Here is a 20,398-nt window from a genome sequence, read left to right on the forward strand (position 1 = left end):
GGTTCAAGAAGTGGCATGTTATGGTGGAGAAGGAGTCTGGAGGATTGTAGGTGAAGACTGACAAAGAAGGGGAGTTCTCTTCTAATGCTTTTGTGCGGTTTTGTGCGGAGCATGGCATCAAGCGGGAGTTGGCCAATACAAGTTCACCTTCAGAGAATGGAGTAGTTGAGCATTAAGAACCGGATTGTGGTCGAGATGGCGAGAACGATGCGAGCATCGTCCTCTTCCTCGTCCACTTTGGAGAGAGGTTATGGCTACAGCTGTCCATACCCTCAACCGATCTCCAACGACTTCAGTACCTAAGATGACTCCATATGAGGCTTATTTTGGTAGGAAACCAAATGTCTCCCATTACCGTGTGTTTGGGAGTGATACCTATGTTCACATTCCAAAGAAGCAGAGAGGGAAGCTTGACTCAAAGTCCGAGAAGCTTGTATTTGTGGGATATAACTCTCTTTCCAAAGGCTTCGGGTTATATGACCCAGAGCGGAACGAGGTTGTTGTCAGTAGGGATGTTGTCTTTGATGAGCATGTTCCAGCTTCCATTGTTGTTGATGAGCCACCACTTCTTGGAGAACCAAATGAGTCTGAGGATGACTCCTAGGCTATTTTTCCAGCTAGACAGCCTCAGTCAGTTGTAGATGTTGAGCCCGAGCAGCAGCACGAGGCTCCGCGTTCTGTTCGAGTACCAAAGTGGTTATTGGATACCATTCGGGAGTAAAGTGTTACGAAGTATCCCTCCGAGTGGACCACAAAGGATGGACCTCGAAGATCGCGCAAAGTTGGTGATAAAAGTCAATCATAGGAGCTGTTACAGGTGAGCTATGCTTTAATATCTCATATCATTCGGGACAAATAGCCCACTTCCGTTAAGGAAGCTCTTTCCCAGGAGACTTGGAGGAAAGCCATGCAAGTGAAATTTGAAGCAATTGAGAAGAATAACACTGGGGAGTTAGTTCCGAGGCTGTCAAAACGGCCAGTCATTGGTATCAAGTGGGTCTATAAGACCAAGTATACATCTGATGGGTCGGTGGACAAGCACAAGGCCAGTGAAACTCGCGGCGGGTGCCCGGGGGACTAGGGCCTTTGACACACTTGTTGATACCATCAATGCATATTAAAACATTTAAACATGGTCACAGCCTTAACACATATCCATCATCACTTTGCATAAAACATAAAGCTGGACAAAAAATCCACAAATGCTAAAAATGGAGCTTGCACGTGTGACACCGCATAGAGGCCGGAATGGGCCGACCGCTCCCCTTGCAGTATTTTATTACCCAAGGAGAATAATATCATGTACAAGCTTTGAGGGCCTTACTCTCCCCACGAGAGATGCCGGATTATCCATATACAAATGCCATAACACAGCCCAACACGAGGCAACCAAGCCGGAACATAGGCTGTAGAAATGCCGAGCCAACAATATAATCCATATACCTCCGTGTGGGTACTGATTCTTCCCCAAAAACCACGGGTCTTCATGCAATAGCAAGGGTACAGCAAGTACAACTCTCCATTCAGCCGGTACAACAAGTACAATGGCTGGTACAGTCGATACAATGGCTGGTACAGTAGATACAATGGCTGGTACAACAAGTACAATGGTTGGTACAGCAAGTATAGCAAGTACAAAAGCTGGTACAACCGGTACAATGGATAGTAGTACAAGTACAAAAGCTGGTGCAACTAGTACAAGGGCTGGTACAGTAGGTACAACAAGTACAAATGCTGGTACAACAAGTATAATGGCTAGAAATCATAATAAATGATTAAATACCCTTGCCTTCAGTATTTCTTCGCGATGGAAGCCTCCAAAACAGTCCCCAACAGCCGGTATTCTTCATGGGCAGCCTTCAAGTGAGAGAGAAAGAGAGTAGCCATCATTAGGGCAGCCTGTAACGGTGGTAGAGGCTAGTGTGCAGCAAGAGAGCCTCGTTAATGAAGAGAGAGGGCTCCAATTTATAGATTTAGGCCTCCCATGAGCTAAAATGGCAAGAGAAGGTTAGTGGAGAGCCACACAATAGCTGAAGTGACAAGTGTGAGGCCACTTGTCTCACTTTGATCCCTTTTTCTAACAAGTGTCAGGCCACTTGTCTCACTTTGGTCCACTTTCTTGCCACATGTCCCAATCTAAGAGATGGGTCCTTCCATAATCTTTACCTCTAAAAATATCCCAACTGGTAGACAATCTGTCATAGGCACTTTGCCAACTCTTGGTATCTGCTCAATTCCAGATGTAATGACGTGAACAGAATTTCCATCGGAGTTGGGCCAAAAATAGAAACTCTCCTAAATTTTAGGAGTGTGGTCCTTTGTATTCTAGGATAATCCCCCATTCCCAAAGCTTGTACTATCCAAATATTTAGACATCCTGGAGTCCACCAGACTCCTTTCATACTGGAAAATGTCCAGGTTGGTGACATCCTCCCCTACTTCTTAAAAGTTGTCTGCAACTTTAAGCTTCAAGCCATATATTCAAGATATAATCATGTCCCATCAAGTGGGCGAGACAAGACAGTCTCAAAAATCCAACTGAAGAATCCATGTTCCAAAGAAATAGGTGAGACTAAATAAGTCTCCATAATACCAATATCAAAATCATGTCCCAAGATAAATGGGCGAGACAAAAACAATCCCATAAGTCCAGATATCATAATCATGTCCCAAGTAAATGGGCGAGACAAATCAGTCCCATAAGTCCAGATATCATAATCCATGTCCCAAGTAAATGGGAGAGACAAAACAGTCCCATAAGTCCAAATATCATAATCCATGTCCCAAGTAAATGGGCGAGACAAAATAAGTCTCCTGCCAACAACATGACCCTTGGCATAGACATAAGTCCCGTCATGTCCACTTTACCACTTGCACTCCGTGTTGGTACTCTGACCACACACCTTGGATGAGAGGTGGGCTCAAGTAACAAGATAAAACAATCACTCGCAAGCATAGATAACCTGGTGTTCCATAAGCATTTCTGCTACACATAGTTTATAGGCATTTCGGCCACCAATAGTTTGTAGGCATTTCGGCCACCAACTCACACTACCCTCTCAAGTATCCATGTTCCCTTCCATCTGCTCTCTATTGTTCCACCCACACATGGTAGAAACAATCTTCAAGAGAGCACGTAGGACAAGAGAACACTACACAGGGTATGTTGTGCTTGTCACTACCCTTTGAAGTGCCCATGTTCCCTTCCATCTGCTCTCTATATTGTTCCACCCTCACATGGTAGAAACAATCTTCAAGAGAGCACGTAGGACAAGAGAACACTACACAAGATATGTGAATCATGAGTTTCATAAGTCCAATGCATCCCAAATAAAGAGAGCCAAAAGGAATAATCCATAAACTTGAGGATAGATCCAAAGAAGTCCAAGAATCCATAGACCTATATACCATAATCCTTGTATACCATAACTCTTACCACATACTTCGTGCTAACCACACATCTTGGAGTAGAGGTGGACTTCATCCATAAAAGCATCATATCCATGAGATATCCAAAGATTTCTTCTCTATAAACTCGGACAGATTCGTCCATAGAAATTGCTTGTGAAGCCCAATATCTATATAAATCTCATCCAAGAAAGAAATCTCCATGGATATAATCCATCCCAATAAAGGAAGCCATGAAAAGAATTCATCCCATTAAAGGGAGCCATAAACAATGTTTCCCTGAAACCATCTCAAGGCAAACGACAACACCTTTCTCCTTGCATAGCTATACAAGGGTTAGTGAACATCAAAAATACTTCATAGTAAATAGCCAAAGCACCAACTTTGCAAACTCAAAGTATACTTGAGCTTTTCTTTGCCAGGTTGGTCATGAAGGCAAAAGAAATATCTCATCACCATATCCTTAAGATATCTTTATCTCCATATAGCTTGCCTGTAAGCTTGATAATATAATCCACAATATCCATATGGAAAGAGTGCTAAACGTGTGCACATAAAGCCAACTCCATACTTCCAAGATAAATTTTGTGAATTCATAAATCCTTAGATCAACAAGTTGTCTACTACTCATGCTCATGCTCATGCTCATGCTCTTGCTCTTGCTCTTGCTTCATAAGCTATGAAGCGGCTGGCCATGCTTAACAGCAATGATGGTAAGTGTGGTCCCCACTTGAGATCTTTTCTCTTCCTTATTGATAGAAAGAAGCCTCCGCTTCCAAGAAAGCCTATGCTCTGATACCAATGTAACTCGCGACGGGTACTCGAGGGACTAGGTCCTTTGACACACTTGTTGATACCATCAATGCATATTAAAACATTTAAACATGGCCACAGCCTTAACACATATCCATCATCACTTTGCATAAAACATAAAGCTGGACAAAACATCCACAAATGCTGAAAATGGAGCTTGCACGTGTGACACCGCATAGAGGCCGAAATGGGCCGACCCCCCCCCCCCCCTTGCAGTATTTTATTACCCAAGGAGAATAATATCATGTACAAGCTTTGAGGGCCTTACTCTCCCCACGGGAGATGCCGGATTACCCATATACAAATGCCATAACACAGCCCAACACGATGTTAGAAGTCATCTCCTGTCTAGATTTATACACCAGGGCCTTTGTTGTGGGTGTGCCCGCCCTTATCAGGTGTTTTATCATTTTTCCTCACTCCCCGTATTTTTCCCCTATTTTTTTCCATTTTTCTGTGGCATGGGAGGCAGTCTAGTAGTGGCAAGAGGACCCTGAGCCTGGCTGACTGCATCTGTGACATGGCCGACTCCAGTGCATGAGTCGTGGGACTCTTCTGGTGCTGGCCGACCCATTTTGATGCTGGCCGACTGTGATTATCCAGTCGTGGAGGTTCCTGTGTCCAGTCGGCTGCCCTACAGCAAGCCGACTACTGACGTGGGGGCATATATATAGGCCCCCAGCCCCATACCACTCATTGTATCATATTCGGGATCTTCTTGTGTATATCAGAGCAGAGTTACACGCCTACATCTCTCTCTCTCCTGTGCTGTTTTTTTGCCTGAGTTTTTTGCTCTTGTGTTCCCAGATCTGGTCATCATCTCCGCTGCGTATTCTGACATGGTATCAGAGCCTAGGCTCTAGATAGGTCTTGGGATTTGTGTGAGCAAGAGAGGGACTGTTTTGTGGCTGATTGGTGGACTGTTTTGGGCTGATCGGGAAGAGAAAGTGCAAGAGGAAGGCGGGCTGATTTGCTGGACAGCCACTTGCAGGTTTTAGTTCTTCTTTGTTCCCACGCACCCACCCTTTTCAGAGTACATCCCCGCTATGGCAGATCTGTTTGAGATGGCCGAGAGACATGTGAAGATCCCGACACTCCCCACGTTCCCGGTGGACCGTCAGTTGGACGGGAGCAACTACGGCATATGGAAGGTGATAATGGACTCTGTTCTGGAGTCCTACGACCTCGCCGATTTTGTCGTTGTTGGTGTTCCACGGCCGGAAGTAGAGGAAGGGGAGTTACCGTCAACCCGAAAGGACCGGGAGGCCCAGACACAGATGTGGGATCGTGTCAACGCCAGGGTCCGTTCGTTTATTTTTCTCAACTGCACACCGCAGGTAATCAATCATGTAAAGCATATGACGCTGGCCAGAGGTATATGGTAGCATTTGGCCTCACTTTACAATAGGGTATCGCCCATGAAGAGGATTTCCTTGGAAGTACAGATGCGGGTTATGAGCCCTGCAAAGTCGGCGACGATGCGAGAGCATATTAACAAGCTGCAGGCTCTTCAACAGGAAGTTCTTCAGGCTGGGAATGAGATATCGTCAGAGGACATGGCCATCACATTGCTGTCACATTTACCCTCTTCGTACTCAGCATTTTACTCCTCTTTGATTACCAGTGGCAGGCTCAGCACCATCACGTGGGAGGAGCTTGTGCCAATGGTCCTGGACCAGGAGGAACGATTCACGAACCCTCCTCAGGGTGGAGGTTCGGAGGCCTTAACCGGCCAACGATCGAAAGGCCGTAACTCGGGCAAAGGGAAGGCTTCATCGGAGAAGTCTTCTGAGAAGAAGTCCGACGCTGACCGCGAGAAACTGAAGGCAGAGAGGACCTGTAATGATTGTGGCGAGAAAGGCCACTACTAGAGACAGTGCCCCAAGCGGAAGACCGAGAAGGGTGAAGACTCCTCAACAGCAATCATGAAGACTCCGGCTTTTGTGCACCTGGAGGTGATGGACACCGATGTTTTATTTTCTTCAGGCAGGGAGGAGATTGGAGCACTCTCCGCAACGGATACTCGGGAGTGGATTCTCGATAGTGGTGCTTCCAGGCACACGACTCCTTCCCGTTCCGGTTTACAGGATCTCTGCAGGCTTTCTGGTCATATTCTTACTGGATATACGTCCACTATCCCAGTTCAGAAGGAGGGCAGGATGGAGATAGTTCCTGATGGCAGAGGGGGGGAGCATTCCTCCCAAGTGTTGTATGTTCCGACACTTGGTTTTCATCTGTTGTCAGTGCATCAGGTTTGCAAGACTGGCGTACGGGTGGAGTTTGATGAGCATTTTATCGCTCTCCGAGACAAAGCAACATGCCAAGTGGTTTGGGAAGGCGGAGTGGAGAATGGAGTTTACAGGCTTTCAGCACTCTCTCTCTCTCAGGTCCTCAGGTTTGTGATGAGTGGCAGTCTGGTAATGGCCACTCAAGTGTGGATACGCTGCAGGTACAGGCTTTCCGGGACCAGATGGTGGATAGCTTACCAGTAGTTGGCAGCAGTTGGCAGGAACTTTCCAGTACTGATGTTGGTAGTTCTTGTGTTCGTCAATCAGAGGAAGCTGAACAGGTCACTTATGCTCTGATGTCTCGTAGTGTTCGGGACATAGAACCTCCAGTAGATGAGGATGTTCTTTCCACGGGGACCTTTCGGAAAGCCATGCAGGTGACAGTTGCTTACTTGCAGAAGGAGGTGGTTTCTCCAGGCTTTGTGGTTCCGGACTCAGAGGGGGTGGTTGACAGGTTTCATCAGGTTTCCAGGACTTGTTTCTGCACCGTAACAGGTGTTGATCCTTGTGAGCAGTCACCAGTGTGATGTCTCTGTGACTCAGAAGCTGTATGGTTCATCGATCTGGTTGATGGACACCAGATTGGACAGGAGCTTCCTAATGAGGCGGTTGAGCTCATGGTTGCGGATGACTCTTTGGGAGGCAAGATTGTGTTTCCTGTGGTTTCTGCGGCATGCAAAGGATCAGGGACTCTTGTACACAGGAGGGGGATTGTTGGATGGAGTCCGACTCCACGGTTGGAGTGACTCAGTTTGGGGAGGAGATCCGGACACGAGGGGATCTACTTCAGGCCCAGGAGCAGTTTTACGGAGCAGTTGGAGACAGTCATCTTTTGCCTTGTCGAGAACAGAGGCAGAGTACCGGGCTGTTTGTGATGCTGTTTGTGAGGTGGTGAAGATGCAGAGGTTGCATGGCAGGTTTGGGCTTCCACTGGCGGAACCCATGGTCATCCAGAGGCACTTTGTTCGTGAACAGATCGTTGCTGATGACATCTTGCTGGAGTTCTGTTCGACGGAGGACAGTACGGTGGACCTCTTCATGAAGTCGCTATCTCAGGATTTGCTCAAGCGGCACCCCAGCTCCCAGTGGTTGGTTACACAGCCAGGAGCTGAGAGGGGGTGTTAGAAGTCATCTCCTGGCTAGATTTATACACCAAGGCCTTTGTTGTGGGTGTGCCCGCCCTTATCAGGTGTTTTATCATTTTTCCTCACTCCCCTATTTTTTCCCATTTTTCTGTGGCATGGGAGGCAGTCTAGTAGTGGCAGGAGAACCCTGAGCCTGGCCGACTGCAGTGCATGAGTCGTGGGACTCTTCCGGTGCTGGCCGACCCATTCTGATGTTGGCCGACTGTGATTATCCAGTCGTGGAGGTTCCTGTGTCCAGTCGGCTGCCCTACAGCAGGCCGACTGCTGATGTGGGGACATATATATAGGCCCCCAGCCCCATACCACTCATTGTATCATATTCGGGATCTTCTTGTGTATATCAGAGCAGAGTTACACGCCTACATCTCTCTCTCTCCTGTGCTGTTTTTCTGCCTGCGTTTTTTGCTCTCGTGTTCCCAGATCTGGTCATCATCTCCGCTGCGTATTCTAATTTCTGACACACGAGGCAACCAAGCCGGAACATAGGCTGTAGAAATGCCGAGCCAACAATATAATCCATATACCTCCGTGTGGGTACTGATTCTTCCCCAAAAACCACGGGTCTTCATGCAATAGAAAGGGTACAGCAAGTACAACTCTCCATTCAGCCGGTACAACAGGTACAATGGTTGGTACAACCGATACAATGGTGGCTGGTATAGCAGGTACAATGGCTGGTACAGTCGGTACGATGGCTGATACAGCAAGTATAGCAAGTACAAAAGCTGGTACAACCGGTACAATGGGTAGTACAGTAAGTACAAAAGCTGATACAGCTAGTACAAGGGCTGGTACAGTAGGTACAGCAAGTACAAGGGCTGGTACAATAGGTACAGCAAGTACAAATGCTGGTACAACAAGTATAATGGCTAGAAATCATAATAAATGATTACATACCCTTGCCTTCAGTATTTCTTCGCGATGGAAGCCTCCAAAACAGTCCCCAACAGCCGGTATTCTTCATTAGGGAGAAAGAGAGTAGCCATCATTAGGGACGGTGGTAGAGGCTAGTGTGTAGCAAGAGAGCCTCATTAATGAAGAGAGAGGGCTCCAATTTATAGATTTGGGCCTCCCATGAGCTAAAATGGCAAGAGAAGGTTACGATGACAAGTGGAGAGCCACACAATAGCTGAAGTGACAAGTGTGAGGCCACTTGTCTCACTTTGATCCCTTTCTTTAACAAGTGTCAGGCCACTTGTCTCACTTTGGTCCACTTTCTTGCCACATGTCCCAATCTAAGAGATGGGTCCTTCCATAATCTTTACCTCTAAAAATATCCCAACTGGTAGACATTCTGTCATAGGCACTTTGCCAACTCTTGGTATCTGCTCAATTCCAGATGTAATGACGCGAACAGAATTTCCATTGGAGTCGGGCCAAAAATAGAAACTCTCCTAAATTTTAGGAGTGTAGTCCTTTGTATTCTAGGATAATCCCCCATTCCCAAAGCTTGTACTTTCCAAATATTTAGACATCCTGTAGTTCACCAGACTCCTTTCATGCTGGGAAATGTCCAGGTTGGTGACAGCCAGACTTGTAGCTAAGGGCTATGATCAGCGGCCTGGCATCGACTATGAGGATACATTTGCACCGATAGCGAGGATAACCACGATTCGGACAGTTTTTGCCCTTGCCTCTTCTCAACGGTGGTCGGTGTATCAGATGGATGTAAAATCTACGTTCCTTAATGGTGACTTGTAGGAGGAGGTGTATGTTGAGCAAACTCCAAGCTTTGAGGTTCCGAGATCAAAGGGGATGGTTTACAGGTTATGGAAGCCTTGTATGGTCTTCCGTAAGCTTTGGGGCTTGGAATCAAAAGATTGACTCCTCCTTTCTACTTGCAGATCCTAACTTGTATCTCTTTCAGGAATGCGGTATGGTAACATTGATTATCCTTTATGTGGATGATCTTATTCTCACTAGCGGTTATGTGGAGCACATACCTGTGACGAAGGCTGCCTTGCCAAAAGAGTTTGAGATAATCAACTTAGGCTTACTCCATTTCTTTTTGGGGTTGGAGATTTGGCAGACCCAAAGGGGGTTCTTTGTTTCACAACAGCGGAATGTTTATGAGTTGTTGGAGACCTTTGGGATGGAGAACTACAAGCCTATTTCTTCACCGATGGACCCGACTACCAAACTTATAGTTAATGGTCCTTCTAGGCAAGTTGATGCCTCCTTGTATCGGAAGCTTGTTGGTTCACTGATTTGGCTGCTGAACGCCAGATTGAACTTGGGATTTCCAGTGGGACTGTTGAGCTCATTCATGTAGACACCTTTGAAGACTCATTGGGACGCAGGATTGCGGATCTTGTTGTATCTGCAAGGTACGAAGGATCTTGGACTCTTCTATAACACTAGAAGGACAAAGTCAAACTCCAAGGTTGGAGTGACTCGAATTGGGGAGGAGATCCAAACACGAGGAGATCTACATCAAGCTATAGATTTACCCTTGGCTTAGGAGCTATTTCTTGGAGCAGCAAGAGGCAGCCAACTATTGCCTTGTCTTCTAATGAAGCAGAGTACTGGGCTGCTTGTGGTGCTGCTTGCGAGGTTGTGAGGTTGCGGAGGTTAATTGGCGAGATTTGGTTTCCACACAAGGGACCCACAATCATCCATTGCGATAACCAGAGCTACTCGGAACTCAATCTTCCATGCCCGGACCAAGCACATAGAGATACAATATCACTTTGTTCGTGAGAAGATTTTGGCTGGTGACATCTTGCTTGTTTATTGTTCGACCGTCGACAAAGGACATTGCGGCAGACCTCTTCACAAAGTCTCTATCCCAAGCAATGCTCCGATAGCACTCCAACTCACTGGGGTTGGTTCCACATCCAAGAGCAAAGAGGGGGTGTTAGCAGTCATCTCCAGTCTGTACCATATTACTCAATAGGCAGTGAGGGCCTCTGTTGTGGGTGTGCCCGCCTGAGTTAGGAGTGGTCTCCATTTTTCCTTGTTTTTCCATTGTTTTCCCAGTTTTTGCTAGCCGTCGGGTACTTCCTGTGCTGGCCGACTGATCTGGTCCTGGCCGAGCCGACTGCCATGTGTGCTGGCCAACTGGATTTATTCCAGTTGAGGACATGTCTGCAGCTTGTCGACTGTTTTTGGGCTGGTCGACCAGCAGCCTAGGGTGGTATAAATACCACCCTTGCCCCCACACTTCATTTTGTACTGGATCTTGTGTATATAGCAGAGTTTATACAGCTTCTCTCTCTCTACACTTCTGCATTTTCTTTCTCACAGCAGTTGTCTCATTTTTCGCTGTGCATTCCGACAGTATGCTCCTCCAATATGTCTCTATTTCACATATTTTACTGCAAACATTGGGAATAGGAAACCCAGCTCCAATCTTTCTTCTCAATGAAGCATGACCCAGTAAAATGCTGAAGGCAGGGGTGAGAGGAGCTGCCCTACACAATTGTAGTGCAGAGTGGAGGATGTTAAAAAAGCAGTCACAGCAGATCATAACTATGACCAGCCTGTCGCACCTGGGCGTCAGGGTGTCTAGAGAACTGGCCCAATCTGAGTCAAACTACTCTAGGAATTTTCTTTCTGTCACCTCGCTCCCCCAGCTATTACAGACCCAGTCACGCATCCTGATACCACTTACTTTCCCCACTCTTCTGGGAACTCTTCAGGTGAGTTTCAGCAAACGAGATGATGTGATGCCCTTACCCTGATTCAGGTCTCCCATGCAATGCTTCAGAAAGACCTCCAGGAAACATTCACACGTTTGCTATGCATGCTTCTGTACATTCTGCAAGTGACACAGATTGCAAGAGGATCCATGTGGCTTACTTCTGCTCTATACTTGAAAATCTAAATCTCTTATCTTGCTTTTGTACAGACTTCTGCACAGGACGGCACGTTGCATGCTTCTGTACAGACTGCACGTGAACGCAGGTCGCAAAAGGATCCACGTGGCATACTTCTGCTCTATACGTGAAAATCTAAATTTCTTATTCTGCTTCTTAATTGATAGAAAACATACACAATATATGCACTCGAGTTAATCCCTTTAAAGCCCATGACCAATCACAAGAGTTTGTGGTGCTTACAATGGAAACAGCATTTCCACTCCAACCCCAGCTAAAAACCTTCGAATCCGAAAAGTGGACTGCAAGCCACTCCTCCGTATCGCCATCACGATACCCCGAAATGAAGAAACTCTCCGTTTATTCTCTGGCACCTCCTGCAGCAAGTGTTGAAATTACACCATAGATAGTGAAACTCTTCATCATCCCTATGGATGGCCCCACTGTAGGAAATCTAGAGAGAGCAGAAATCTTACGACTCTGAGTTGCACCACATCACCAGGCCTAAGTTCCGGGACAGGTCTTTGAGCTTTTACTTCTGCAACAGCTTCCCGGTCCAAGATCTGCAAAACCACAACAACTACAACTTGATCAAGATGTTGCTGTACATGAACATCCTCCACATGCCCATGGAAATATATTTAAAATGTAACCACATAATATCGTTCCATGAAAAGCAGTGACCAACAACCCATTTCAAGATCATAGGTGTCCCCAAAGTGAGAAAAGGGAGCATGGCTTGCCTGCATGATGTGAGCTGCTGTTTTGGTGAGCTTTTTGGTTTTCAAGTATGTGGGCATTTCTGAGCCTTCCATCGGTTCAATGGCAGTCTGCATATTGCGTGCTGAAATGAAGGGAGCTTGGCAGTTCTTCAGAATGTTCGTGTAGGTCTCTGACTGCAACTTGGTTTCTCCATGCTTGAATGCCTGCATAAGCATTACAGCAAGCTAAACATTACCCTAACAGAGTATCACAGAAGGCTAAGCATAGCCCTCGCATTACAGCAGGACAAACATTACCCTAATATAATGGATTTCTCTCGGATCAAAACACTACAACTAGGTTCTTAAAGGTGAAAACTTTTACAATAAATCAGAGGCCAAGTATCAGCAAAGGAAATGAAGAGTACCTTGGACAAGAGCAACGCGAACTGTGTTCTTAATCTCTGCATGATGAAATGGGAGATTTTATGTGCTGGAGCTAGGGGAAATCTTGAGCATTGACAATGTGCCTCTCCTCGTCCAGTTCCCGCAGTCCCACCTTCGTGTTTTATAGAAGAGAGAGCGCAGTTTTAAACATAGGAAAATTACTCTGGCGTCGAATCCAGATAACCTCAATATATATGCGCCCCACAACGTTTTTAGGGTTGTACATTAATTATTATTGATTAATAGCGGATTAACCTTAGAAAACGGGACTTTGGAAAATGTTATTTTAGAAACAAATCTTGTCAAAAGCCACGGGTTGCCACGCCCACGTATAAATGGATTGCAAGTTTGCATGGATGCCAAATAAAGGAGCCTGCCGAGGAGGCTCGAGGGGGGGCAAAGAGTATCTTAGCAGCTTCTGGGAAAATGTGCACATCCTAATGGCCGATCGGTTTTCTTCAGAGAATTCAGAAACCATTTCAATTGGTTATTCTACGATTCTTTTTTTCTCATTCTAGTGCCCTACGATTCTTCTTTTCTCAAACTGCAGTGTGATATTGAGGAGCTTAAGTGCAAGATCCCTCCTGGAGGGAAGATGCATAAACCAGGTGAGAAACAAGGATCTAGGGCACAAATGGTACATCATGTCTTCCTTTTACTAAATAAAAATAGGTTGAGCAGACCGCCAATGAAAAAGAAACCAAAGAAGCCACAAAGTAGGCGGCAAAGGAGGCTCGAGAGGGGGCATGGAAAGAAGGCCAAGCAGAAGGCGGAGTTGGAGGCTGTGGAACTGCTGAAAAAACCTTAGTCATATAAAGTGTCCTATTAACAAGGCCAATAGCACGTGAGGGGAAAGGTGGGGGAGGCGACCCGGCTAGGGGAGCAACCAAATGAGGGGAGGATAGGCAACTGGAGGCGAGCTGGTGTGCAGGCGTGGCGAGCGGCTGAGGAGGTTAGTGAAGGAGGCGAGTGTGGAGACCTTAGACCAAAAAAATTAATTAAGCGGCCACGTAAGTGGCCGCTTAATTAATACAACCAAAACAAAAAGTGGCCGCTTAATTAATACAACCAAAACAAAAAGTTGTGAATATGCAACCTCAATATATATTGACACTTTTGTAAGAACTCTCCACTCGGCCTCTAACATTAACTTCGTTATGTCCACACAACATAGGACAACATTCTCCCCTTGCTGAAGCAACGTTCTCCCAATAATTATCTACGCTAACATGATCCTTGCATTTAATCAACCACCAGAAATTGTCATGTTTCTAAGGGTCCGTTCCCTACGATCAACAACCCCATCCGACAATCTTACAAGTTCCTTCTTAGAAACCAAGTTATCTCTTGCACCCAAAACCTATTTCAGTCTACTAACATAAAAGACAGCATGAACGGATACACCATCTGGAAGACATAACCGTTATAAAACCTTAATGATCTTTTTTTTTTCAAAATCAAATAAGGCCCCGAATATCTCGGAGACAACCTATGGACTTTTTAAGTCCTCATTACCAGAGAAATTGTCTCTGAATATCTCAAAGACAACTTCTTAGTGATCGGGCATAGAATTGTGCTCTCTATCTTACGCACATTTTATGCTCTCTTTTTGCAGACTACAACATCTCATGCTGCTATTTCAAGAAATCCATAAAGGTAATGTCTTCATTTTTTAAATGTATGAATAATATCAAAGAGCTCTTTTTCATGCGTAGGTCACTTTATCTAAGGGTCAATCAGCTTTTTATTCTCAAAAGCAACTAGCCTACCATCCTAGAACAATGCAGCTTCGATGGCAAAAACACTAGCACAGTTTCAACCACAAATGGTTTACTTGAATCTACAATCTATAACATAGGAGCTATAGTAGCCTGATGCTTCAACTTATTGAAACATATATCTAGCTCCTAAGTCCACTCAATAGGCTTACATTTATTGTACTTGACTTTCTCCACCCCTTTGTAAAGATCCAAAAGAGGCAATACAATCTTTACATAAATCCTGTCGAAGAAGTTAACAAATCTTAAAAAGGACTTGACTTGGGTGATGGTCTTTAGGATTGGTCATTCACATACCTTCATCATCTTTTCATAATCAATGTGGACACTTATCTATCCAAGGTAAGGGATATTTATTCTTAAAAGTTGTTCATACCCTTGTAATCAACACACATCCTTTTGGTCTTATCTTTCTTGTCCAACCAAGAAAACATGTGCACACCATGGCAACTTATTAGGCCTAATATGCCCCATCTTGCAATGGTCTTATCCTCCTCAATCTGGCCTAACATGTAAGGGTCTCTAAATAGTGGCCAACTAAAGATTTTTTTCCCACGGGTATTAGCACTCTAGAGGTCATTCAAGCCTACCACATCAATGGTAGTAGAGCTCAAACTAGCCTGTTGGTCTCCCACAACCACCAACATCTCAAAAAGAATAGAATCATTCTTTTCTCCCTTCTTCCCTAGAGCTAAACTCATAGCCCTAGCAACTCTAGAGAAGACCCACAAATACCATCATTGAAGTGAACTTCATTCTTAAGAACACAATAATGAACATCACCTTTGTCATTGAGAAGCATTTATTTTATTCTAAAACAAAACACACGACTATCATCATTGTGACTACATTTGACACATCAAGAAGAAATCTTACTCATTAGACTAGATGTATAGGGACCAACCAAAACTATAACAATTGCAGGTTACAGGTATTATATGTTACATTCATTGATGTGATCACACTAGCAAAGTGTGGGTTTATTTCATAAAGGAGAAAAGTGAGGTGTTTGTTCACTCTCAAAGATTTAAAGCCTTGGTCAAGAAGAAAAAAGGTATGCAGATCAAATGCCTAAGATCGTATGGTGGGGGAGAGTATTTTTCCAATGAGTTCAATGACTTTTTGAGAAAGCATGGAATCAAGAGATAGTTCACATGCAAGTACACTCTATAATAGAATGGTGTTGTTGCAAAAAAGAAAAATAGGCACATCACAGAAGTGGCACATGCTTTGATGTATGAAAAGAACATACAATATTATTTTTGGGTAGAAGAAGCAACAACTAATGTTTACATTATGAACATGACCCCCACTATAGTTTTTCATGGTATGATGCCTAAACAAAAGTTTACAGGCATAAAACTAGATGTGTCTTACTTGAAAGTGTTTGGGTGTATTGCATATATGCATATACCCAGTGAAGTGAAAGATGTTATCTTTGATGAGATGAGTAGCTAGTATACATGAGTGAAGGCAATAGAAGATGTAGATATAAGAAGTAATGCCCTACACGTGTGGATCCAGTGTTAGACCGTGGTCAAGCAAGTTGAGGACAAATGTAGGTACATGTATATCTTGAAAAGGGAAGGAAAAGGTAGATCAACCTTTTATGCTTGATCAATCGATTACTTATATGTGGATGGTGTCTCTAGTGGCTGTGATGATAGAGCCTTGTTGATGAGGAGCTTGGCATTCCGTCATTGGTTACTTCTAGTCTCCTTCTAGTGCAAGGAGAACTAGGGTTGTTTTGAGGACACATGGTAGTGATCTAGGTGTATACAGGTCTACAACGAGTTAGATACCTTGTTGAGACAGGTTAAGATATGATGGATATACAATCCATCGTTATGCTTACATGGTTAAAGCAATATAAGAGTTGGAGCCCAGTAGTTTTGAGTAGGCACTTAATAGCATTGGATGTAAATGGAACATGGAAGTTTTGCCTTTGTCGAATGAAAAGAAGGCAATCGGATATAAGTGGATATATAAGGTGAAGGCAATTGGATATAAGTGGATGTATAAGGTGAAGCATAACTTAGATGAATCAATGAGTAGGCAAGATTGATTGCCTACTTAGATGGATCAATGAGTAGGCAATATTGATTGCCAAGGATCAGTGTGAGTAGGCAAGATTGATTGCCTTCTTAGATGGATCAGTGATGATGAGTAGGCAAGATTGATTGCCAAGGGTTATGCATAGACCTATGACATTGACTATGAGGAGACATTCAGCTCAGTTGTGAGAATGGCAACCATGAGAGCTGTCATTGCTATGGCAGCGAGACGACGAAGGGTGGTCTTTACATCAAATGGATGCTTTCTTGTATGGTGATTTGCAAGAAGAATTATACATGATGTAGCATTATGAGAGTGATGCACACCCAGATTTTGTGTGCAGGTTACATAAAGCCTTATATGGCTTGAAGAAGCAGGCACCCAGAGCATGGACAAACAAGATCGGGGGTATCTCATTACCATTAGATTTCACATATCCAATGTAGATGTTTCACTTTATGTGAAAAAGACAAATAGAGGGATCATGTTGTCAGTCATTTACGTGGATGACTTGATTATCACTAGTGATAGTGATGCTAACATACATGATATCATGAAGCTTTTGAGAGAAGTTTAAGATGAAGAATTTGGGTGAGCTATGGTATTTCTTGGGTATAGAGGTGGTGAGATCACCATTTTGTTGTTTTACAGAGCCAGTATAGCTTACACATGTTTTTCAAGTATCGTATAGCAAGCTATAAGCTTATTTCAATGCCACTAGAGTAGAACACAAAGCTTTTCATAGATATAGGTGAGCTTTTGGAGGAACCCACTATGTAGTACATGTGCATAGTGGGTATCTTGATCTACATGACCATTACTAGGCTAAACTTGAGCTATGTTGTTAGACTTGTGAGTCAGTTTATGTATGACCCTAGGAAGGCACACTTGGATGTAGCTAGATGAATTCTCATGTACATAAAGTCCACAATTTATTATGGCCTTTTCTATTAGGTTGGCATAGAGATACAACTACATGGGTACACAGAAGCTAATTAGGCTGGTGGTGTCATAGACATGAGATCTACCAGTGGCTTTATGCTTTCTTTTGGGATTGCTGATATGAGTTGGAGTCGCAAGAAATAGCCAACAATTTCCTTGTTGATTATAGAGGTAGAGTACGGGGGTATTGCTATGGCAGCTTGTGAGGTAGCTTAGTTTCAGAAGCTACTTGGTGATATGGGTGAGCTCGTGTGGATAGGGCCATTGTTATTTATTATGATAACATGAGTATCATATAGTTGGCCAGTAACCTAATCTATCATGCTATGACAAAGCACATTGAGGTGCATTATCACTTTGTGAGAGGGATAAGGTTCTAGGTGATGTAGAGCTAGTATATGTCAGCACAGAGAGGAACACGTGGCTGGCATCTTCATGAAGGAATTGGGCACATAGAAGCTCTATAGGTTTAGGAGCTTATTTGGAGTGCAGTGTGTGGAGTTGAGCTAGAGGGGGGAGTGTTGAGATATTGAGCTTAACTAGTGCTACTGACATTGATGACCTGCCTGGATAATAGCTTCTACACTTATGCCACTAGCAAGGTTGGTGAGATTATGGTTGATAGTCGATGATAGGCTATGTGATAATCATATTTGGATTACTAGAGTATGGCATAGTTATAACGCTAGCTCATATAGTCGGGTTTACACTATGGACCGACCATTGTATGTTATAGTAGGAGAGTACTTTCCCTTATAGTATACACTCTTATCTCTTTATGTTAATGGTTGTAGAGAAGAGAAGAAAATTCAGCCATCCATCTCTCTCTTATGTCTTGCTCTTTTATGTGTGTGCATGTTTGCTTGTAAAAGGAACTCAACCTCTTCCTCTCCCCTGCATTCTCTTTAAGGTTTACATTGTAGATCACTATCTGAAAGGGAAAGACTTAAAGCTTTGTGGAAGACCTCAAATTCAAGCTCTTCATCTCCCTTGCATTCTCTTTAAGGTTTACATAGTAGATCACTGTTTGAAAGAGAAAGGCCTAAAGCTTTGTGGAAGACCTCAAAATTTTCACATGATAAGGCTTTATTGAAAAGATTTGCCACATTGTCATGTGTACTATAATGAGACTATAATAGATGTGGACTATCGTGTATCATAATAGTGAAAAGATTTTCCACATTGTTATGTGTACTATAATAGATATGGACTATCGTGTATCGTAATTGCTCACCCAATCAAAATCACTGAAGGCTTGTAGTTCTAAATCACCCCCCTTGGCCGTAAAAAATCCAAGATCTTGAGTGCCTTGCAAGTATTGGAAGATATGTTTAAGTACCTACTAATGCTTATTAGTGCCTAGTCAATGCATGAACTTTGAAAATTGTGACACACTATATTGTTGAGTTACACAAATAGATTAAGCATCCAACAGCTTGATTATAAGTGGTTATATTGAATGGTTCACCAAAATCCTGTAGATTAAGCTTACACCAAGTTTCATTGGTGTAGAGATTGGTTTGCAACTTTCCATGCTGAAACTCTTGAGCAATGCCTTGATGTACTTTAATGACTATTTAATAACTATACCATTATCTTGCTGCATAAATTGTATACCCAAGTAGTAGTGTAGAAGACCAAGATTTGACATCTCAAATTTTGAGGCAAGATCATCTCTGAAAGCTATAATGAAATCCTCATTGGTGCCTGTTCACTAGCATGTCATCTACATAAAGAATGGCAACAAGCAAATCTTGCTTTTCCTTTTTCACATATAGAATGCTTTTTTTTGCAAGAATGTTTTGAAATCTTTGTCTAGTTTAATAGGCATTAATCTATTGGAATTAGGGTTGCAGGAAAGCACAAAAAGCTTGGAGAAGAAGAAGCAAGAATGCACATAACACATAGTGTATTAGATTGTGTCAATGTACAAAAGATGAGTTAGCCCTAGAAGGATGGGCGTATATACAAGCCGAAGGAAAAAAACTCCTAAAGAGGGAAAAAGTGCCCCGGCGGTCCTAAGTGTGTTCACACACATCACTGCCTATATATATGGCAACAAATCCCCCCTGGGAGTGATGGTGCGAACTAGAGCTGGCACTCATGTATAGGGGAGTGCCATGCCCGAAGTAGATCAGTCCACAAAGGGGAGCAAACCTAAAGCTTTGCGGAAAGCTTCGAACTTCTCACGAGGAAGCGCCTTTGTGAAAAGATCGGCGAGGTTGTCCTGCGTTGGCACATAGGCCAAGCTGATCTCTCCTGCTGAGAGTCTCTCCCTGACATAGTGATAATGCACCTCAATGTGCTTTGTGTGAGCATGAAAAACTGGGTTTCTCGCAACTGCCATGCGCTCTGACTGTCAGTGAAGATAGAGGTGGCAGACTCCTGTCCAACACCCAAGTTAGCCATAAGCCGTCTGAGCCACACACACTCAACCGTAGCTGTGAAAGCTGTCCTGTACTCAGCTTCACAACTACAAGTGGCCACAGTAGGTTGCTTCTTGCTCAACCAAGATATGCATGAGCTACCGAGCATGAAACAAAAACCACTTGTGGACACTCTTGTGTCAAGCAACCAGCCCAATCTGAGTCCGAAAAAGCATGTAAATCTGGCGGCCAACGATCCCCCTTTGGGATAAAACAACCCAAGATGTATGGTGCCGCTCAAGTAGAAAGATGCGTTTAACTGCCTTCCAATGCTGAGACCCTGGGCTATGCATAAACCTGCTCACCTGTGAGACTGCAAACTGAATGTCCGGCCTCGTAATACATACATAAATGAGGCAACCAACAGCTGTCTGATAGAGTGTGACATCAAAGTGATCTCCAGCATCATGAAGACTCAACTTCAAACCTGTCTCCATTGGAGTAGCAATAGGCTTGCAGTCTTCAAGGCCAAATCTCCGCCGCAACAATGTCTCAATATACTTTGTTTGACACAAAGCAATACCTCCATCACACTGCTTAAATTGTATCCCCAAATGACGATGCAAATGCCCCAAAT

General features: G+C 44.0%; 1 protein-coding gene across 1 annotated transcript in view; it reads right to left on the reverse strand.

Moving 5' to 3' along the window:
• Nucleotides 1-12,857, reverse strand: part of LOC147620269 (uncharacterized) — a 42,408-nt gene extending 29,551 nt beyond the window's left edge. Inside the window, exons 1-4 of the mRNA XM_086772457.1 lie at nt 12,602-12,857; nt 12,216-12,398; nt 11,949-12,035; nt 11,716-11,849 (exon numbers count right to left, since the gene is read on the reverse strand). Of these exons, the coding sequence (XP_086628583.1) occupies nt 11,716-11,849; nt 11,949-12,035; nt 12,216-12,398; nt 12,602-12,643 (446 nt within the window). The 5' untranslated portion in view covers nt 12,644-12,857. The remainder of the gene's footprint in view (nt 1-11,715; nt 11,850-11,948; nt 12,036-12,215; nt 12,399-12,601) is intronic.
• Nucleotides 12,858-20,398: the final 7,541 nt, after the last annotated feature.

The sequence above is a fragment of the Cibotium barometz genome, chromosome 32 (genome assembly GCF_041138505.1).
Source record: "Cibotium barometz isolate CiBa-2024 chromosome 32, ASM4113850v1, whole genome shotgun sequence".
In the NCBI taxonomy this organism is placed as follows: Eukaryota; Viridiplantae; Streptophyta; class Polypodiopsida; order Cyatheales; family Cibotiaceae; genus Cibotium; species Cibotium barometz.